This window comes from Cebus imitator, unplaced genomic scaffold (genome assembly GCF_001604975.1).
Source record: "Cebus imitator isolate Cc_AM_T3 unplaced genomic scaffold, Cebus_imitator-1.0 Scaffold18, whole genome shotgun sequence".
In the NCBI taxonomy this organism is placed as follows: Eukaryota; Metazoa; Chordata; class Mammalia; order Primates; family Cebidae; genus Cebus; species Cebus imitator.
Genome location: NW_016107333.1, coordinates 6,935,445 through 6,941,806, shown reverse-complemented (window position 1 = coordinate 6,941,806; position 6,362 = coordinate 6,935,445). Strand labels below are relative to the sequence as shown.

The following is a 6,362-nucleotide window of genomic DNA, read 5'->3' as shown; positions in this document are numbered from 1 at the left end:
AGGAAGGAAGAAAGAGAAAGAAGGAAAGAGAGAGGGAGAGAGAGGGAGGGAGGGAAGGAAGGAAGGAAGGGGGGAGGGAGGGAGGGAGGGAGGGATGAAGGGACAGAGAGAGAGAAAAGAGAAAGAGAGACATAGTCTATGGAGTCAAAACAGATTGCTTTTGAATTGTGGATCTGTGAAAGGAGGGGAAGGAAGGAAGGGAGAAAGAAAAGGAAGGGAGAAAGAAAAAGAAAGAGAAAAGAGAGTGAGAGACCTAGTCTACGGAGTCAAACAGATTGCTTTTGAATCATGGATCTGCTAACTACCAGCTGGTTGATTTCTGGTAAGTTACTTCATGTCTCTCATGTCACAATTTTCTCATCAATAAAATGGGGAATTAATACCAGCCTCCTAAGAATGACCTACTCACCTCACCAGTTTCATCTCATCCCATCATCCCCTTGGGGTGCTGTAGTGTAGGGGTCAGCATACTACTGCCTTCTTGGTAGTAAGGGCCTATTTCTAGAAAATAAAGTTCTATTGAAACACTTCCACAGCCATCAGGATGTTGTCTTACATGCTGTCTATGGCTGCTTTTGCACTTCAACAACAAAGTTGAGTAATTACTACAGGAACCATATGATCTACAAAGACTGAAATATTTACTTTCTGGCCTTTTGTAGGAAAAATCTGCCAACCCCTGCTCTAGGAAGAATATATAGGCCTTTTCACCTCCTAAAACAAGACACATTCCTTCCCACCACACCTTTGAACACAGTTCCCTTTGCCTAGAATGACATCCCCACATCCTGTATCTAATCCTTTCCTGTCAATTCTATTCATCCTCATGACCTTCTCAGGGGGGCTTTTGCTGATCCTCAAACTAGATTAACTTTCTTGATATATGTTCTCTTAGTATGTATCTCATAGAACTTATAGTGACAGCAGTTACCTGAATTATCTGTGCTCTTATTTCTTTAACATTTGACTCCCCTTACAGACTGCAAACCCAAGAACAAGTCTGTCTTGTTCAGCGCTGAATCTCTAGTGCCTAACAGAGTACCTGGACTGTAATGGATGGAGGCATGTGTACATCAATGATACTATCTGATACATACTATATGACATATACTTTATAACAAAGATTTCAACTAGTACGTGTGAAATTGGTTAAGAGCAGGCCGGGTGCAGTGGCTCATGCCTGTAATCCCAGTACTTTGGGAGGCCGAGGCAGGTGGATCACCTGAGGTCAGGAGTTCAAGACCAGCCTGGCCAACATGGTGAAACCCCATCTCTTTTAAAAAATTATTTATTTTATTTTTAAAAAGTAAAAAAAAAAAAAAAAAAAATTAAAAAAAATTTTAAAAAATATTAAAAAAAATAAAGAAATTGGTTAAGAGCACAAATTCTGGAGTTGGACATGCTGAAATGAACCCCAGTTCTTCCACTTCATGGATGAAGAACCTTAGACAAGTCCCTTAACCTGTTTTGGCCTGTTTCCCATCTGTAAAATGACAATAATATTAGTACCTACCTTGTGAGTTTTGTAATAAAGATTAGATGCTATCTATTACATTTATTGTTGTTACAAATTACAATTATTATTGGTGCATGTCTTAGCTGGACAGTAGATATTATTATGAGTCCTACAATGTTGACTCTAGGTTACTCTGGAGTCAGTTACTGGGACAATGTAACCTCTCCCACTCCCACTCTCAACCCAGTTAAATATAAATTAAACCAGAGCCATGGTTAAGCAACATTCTTTCTTTAATTCTCCTTTGCAAATGGAAGCCCCTGAGCTGGTCCCAACCCCCACCCCTACCCCATACCCTGGAGACCCCCAGATGCAAGGCTCCCACCTCAACTTGGTGGGAAAAGAGGAGCACCCCCTCCCTATGATGGTCCATTAAAAAATTCCTAGTCATTTAAGAAATGAGGCTGGGAATAGAAGGGAACTGGAAGACAAGGCCCAGGTCAGGCCAGTCTGAAGATGTTGGGGTTGTGAGACCCTTGAGAAGGGTTTGCAAGCACATCCCTAAGCTCAGGGCCAGCATGGCTGAAGGAGGCGAGGAGACACACAGACAGATAGTCTGACTCCTCAAGGTCCTGCCTGCCTGGTCGTGGATACTGACACTCACCACCACCACCACAGGCCTCCTGATGAAGAATTTTCCAGTTACTCTGGGGTTGGGTTTGCTAAGCATCCCCTCTGGCCCCTGATCGGGGGCACCCCTGGGGTCCCCCTGAGACCAAACCTGGGAGAGGAGGGACTCTGGGAACATGCAAAGTGGGGGAGCAGAGACCCCACCCCACCCCGCTGCTCTACAGGATGGTGGCTCCAGCTGCATCTGGGCTCCGAGGGTCTTTAACAGCGATGATGAAGTTGTTGGTTCTTCGGCTGCCATGGACCCAGGATAACACATCTACTTTCTCCACGTGGTGACCCCTGGCTTCCAGGAACTCAATCTCTTCCTCTGTGAACTCACCTGAAAACCATCCCCGACATACACACATTCAGAATGTACAGAGCGCTAGCTCAAGAGTCCTACAGTCAGGCCTGAGTCCTCGTCCTGGCTGTTCCACCATACAGCTGTATGGGAAAATCACTTTACCTTGCTGAGCCTCAGTTTCCTAATGTATAAATAGGGATTATATGAGAACATGAAGTTGTTGCAGGGACTAAAGGAGATAATACACACACAGCACTGAACCTTGCATACAGTAAGTGATCAATAATAAATAGTAATTCTTAATATTGTAAAAAGGAAGCTTTGCACAGTGGCAGTATCGTAGCCAATGAGGTTTATCTGAGGTGCGATTATTGCTAATTGAAAACTTTTCCCAATACCCCGCCATGATGACTTGAAATATAGTCGGCGTTGGCAATTTTTGGCAGTCTCTACAGGGACTGAATAAAAATTAAAAAAAGAAAAGAAAAAAGGACAAGCCAGGCGTGGTGGCTCATGCCTGTAATCCCAGCACTTTGGGAGGCTAAAGTGGAAGGATCACTTGAGCCCAGGCGTTTAAGACTAACCTGGGCAATATAGGGAGACCCCATCTCTACAGAAAATGTAAAAATTAGCTGAGCGTGGTGGTACACGCCTGTAGTCCCAGCTACTCAGGAGGCTAAGGTGGGAGGATTGCCTGACCCTGGGAAGTACAAGTTGCAGAAAAGTAAACTGAGATTGTACCATTGCACTCCAGTTTCATAACAGAGTGAAATCTTGTCTCAAAATAAAAGAAAGAAAGAAAAGGAAAGAAGGAAGAAAGAAAAATAAAAGAAAAAAAGAAAAAGGGGCTTTGTGGGTCTACATCTCCACCTGCGAAAGCCAAGCTGCCATCATTACTTTCCAGTATTTCTGCATAATCCATTAACTGGTCTCCCTGCTTCTTACAGCCTGTTCAAACAGCAGCTAAGGGGATTCTTTTAAATCATTAGTGAGACCTTGTCATTTCCCCTGCTCAAAGCCCTCCAACAGCTTCAGTGGATTTTAGAATAAAATCCAAAGTCCTTACCAAGGTGCCTCTAAGCCCAACATTGTTTGGGACCTTGCTACCTCTCTAAATTCTTCCTCTCATTTCCTTCTATTCCTCACCTTACTTAGCTGTATTCCAGCCTCACTGGCCTCCTTGCTGTCCCTTTAGAAGGCCAAACATGCTTCTACTTCAGTACCTTTGCACTTACTGTTCTTTCTGCCTGGAATGCTCTTCTAAAAAGTCAATGCGGGCTCCCTTACTTCAGTCCAGTCTTTGGCACCTCTTCAAGAATTTCTTCCACCATTACCTAAAACAGCAGTCCCTACCATCTTTAACTTGCCTGGTTTTCTTCCAAAGTACTTACTACTACCTGTATTTGTTTATTTATTTGCTGTGTCTCTCTCCACTACATTATAAGCTTTTTGAAGGTAGGAATGTTGTCTTGTTTGCTATTGATCCTCAGTGCAGGATCAGTAGTACATAGTAAATATTGAGCAGACACTTAATAGATAGATGAACAAATTCCCATCCCCTTGTGTAAGTTCATGTCCTCATCATCTCTTGCCTGGGCTATACATGTCCCAGCTGCTTCTCATATTTCCCTGACACAAATTCTCTGTCTCTCAATCTACTTCCCCTAAATAAGACAAATCAGGTCTTGTGCCTCCCCTACTCAACTGGATAACCTTAAGGCTGACCTCTGTGATAAGCCCTATAACTCCACATCCCACTGCTCCTCAATAAAGATCTGGTCTTCTTTCCCTAACAGGAAGACTTAAGGAGCTCTTGATATAAAGACCCAATCTTGAATAGCATTAAATCACCTAATCGAAAATCTGCTTCCTTTATGGTTCACTTTCCATCCTTTTGAATATGGCAAGGACCAAGTTTGTCTGTTCTATAGCACTTCCTAATCTCCTTCTTTAAGGGAGAAAGCAGGCCTCAGAGCTTTCCATGGGCAGCAATATTTAACTAAAGAGTACACATATCTATTTGTGTAGATGATAAATAGATGATAGCTATTTATCATCTATTTGTTGCAAATGATGTCATTTTTCCATTTGTGATTATGAAATAAGGTCTATTTTTAAAATACATTTAGGGCCGGGAGTGGTGGCTCACGCCTGTAAATCTACCACTTTGGGAGACCGAGTCAGGTGGATTACTTGGGGTCAGGAGTTTGAGACCAGCCTGGCCAACAAGGTGAAACCCCATCTCTAAAAAATGCAAAAATTAGTCAGGCGAGTTGGCATCTGCACCTGTAATTCCAGCTGCTTTGGAGGCTGAGGCAAGAGAATTGCTTGAACCCAGGAGGCAGAGGTTGAAATGAGCCGAGATCGCACCACTGCTCTCTAGCCTTGGTGACAGAGTGAGGCTCTCTTTCAAAAAAAGTAAATAAAATACTTTAAGCTAAAAAGGAAGGTCATTTATAGAGACACGTTATGTACATAATGGTTTAGATGGTGTGCAAATGTGGCAAAAGTCACAAAGGTGCTGGGTAAATTCAGAGCTCTGGGAAACAATAGATACCCTCCTGGCTGCTCTTTGAGCCACTGGTTCTGGTTTTTGCTTAGGCTGTTCCTCCCGTGCAGAATGTCCTTTACCTCCACATGCCAAATTCCTGCTCATACTTTAAGGCCCAGCTACTTGTCACATCCTCCATAAAGCCTCCCAAGGCTTCAGGTAGATGAACTTTCCCTTCACCAAGGCCCCCCTCCTTATACCTCCATCTTACACTGGGAAGCCCTGAAGGGAGGACTGGGCTGAGCCCAAATAACTTAGCACAGAGCCTCACATTCAACAGAGGCCAAAAGATATTTGTTGAACAAGATTCAGTTTCAAGGATGTGGCCTTGTCATCTACAGGCTGGGATCCACGTGTCGCTGGCCAATGACAGGATGTGATCATTGAAAATCTAGGTCTCTGCTTCTAATGTGATTCAGGAGATATAAGAGCTATGTGGTACAGAATATAGTCTTTGGTATCAGCCAGGTGTATGTCCTCATTGAAGTTCTGCCACTTCGTGATTGATCTTTGATTAGTTTATAACTTCTGTGAGCCTCAGTTTCTTCCTCTATAGAATGGGAATAATAATATTGAACAGGCAAGGACAGTGTCTCAATCAATTCTCAATAAATCAATTCTTTTGGACTAGCATAGTATTAATACGTTGTCTGTTGTAATAAAAACTCCTCAAAGGTCCACATGCTTTCCTATTTTAAAATTCAGCTGTGCCAAAATTAAGCCCTTTTCTTAGAGGAAAAAGTCCATCTCCTCACCATAATCTATAAGGTCGATTATCTGGCGCCTGCCTGCCTCTCTGATCTAATTTCATCCTTGCTTATCTAGGTCTCCTTTTAATTCCTCAAGCTCACCAAGCCCATTCCTGCCCTGAGTTCTTTGTACTTGCTCCATGACCTACAAAGCTCTGCACCAGTTCTTTGTATAGTGGGCTCTCTCTTATTTTTATTTTTATTTTTTTAAGAGACAGGGTCTCACTTTGTCACTCAGGCTGTAGGGCAGTGGTGCGATTCCAGCTCATTATAACTTCTGCCTCCCAGGTTCAAGCAATTCTCCTGCCTCAGCCTCCCAAGTAGCTAGAACTACAGGCATGCACCACACCTGGCTAATTAAAAAAAAAAAAAATTCTAGAGATGGGGGCAGCGGGGGGTGGGGGGACCTCACTATGTTACCCAGGCTGGTCTTGAACTCCTGGCCTCAAGCGATCCTCCCATCACAGCCTGGGATTATAGGTCTGAGCCATTGTGCCCAGCTTCTTTCTCACTCTTTAGAGCTCAGCTTAAATGTCACCAAAGGGAAGTCTTCCTTGATCACTGAGTCAGTCCTATTATATCACCCTGCTTTGACAGTTGGCAGAGAACTTATTTTACTGTCTCATATTT

At 43.2% G+C, this 6,362-nt stretch overlaps 1 protein-coding gene and 1 non-coding gene across 6 annotated transcripts in view; one reads left to right on the top strand and one right to left on the bottom strand.

Annotated features, from left to right (window-relative positions):
• Window positions 1-1,731: 1,731 nt before the first annotated feature.
• Window positions 1,732-6,362, bottom strand: part of GGT7 (gamma-glutamyltransferase 7) — a 27,138-nt gene continuing 22,507 nt past the window's right edge. For all 5 annotated transcript variants that reach the window (XM_017513774.2, XM_017513792.2, XM_017513785.2 and 2 more), the window contains one exon: window positions 1,732-2,468. In XM_017513774.2, the coding sequence (XP_017369263.1) occupies window positions 2,305-2,468 (164 nt within the window). In that variant the 3' untranslated portion in view covers window positions 1,732-2,304. The remainder of the gene's footprint in view (window positions 2,469-6,362) is intronic.
• LOC119469330 lies at window positions 2,750-2,890 on the top strand. Its single transcript, XR_005198124.1, has one exon. It is a non-coding gene; the product is annotated as a U4 spliceosomal RNA (small nuclear RNA).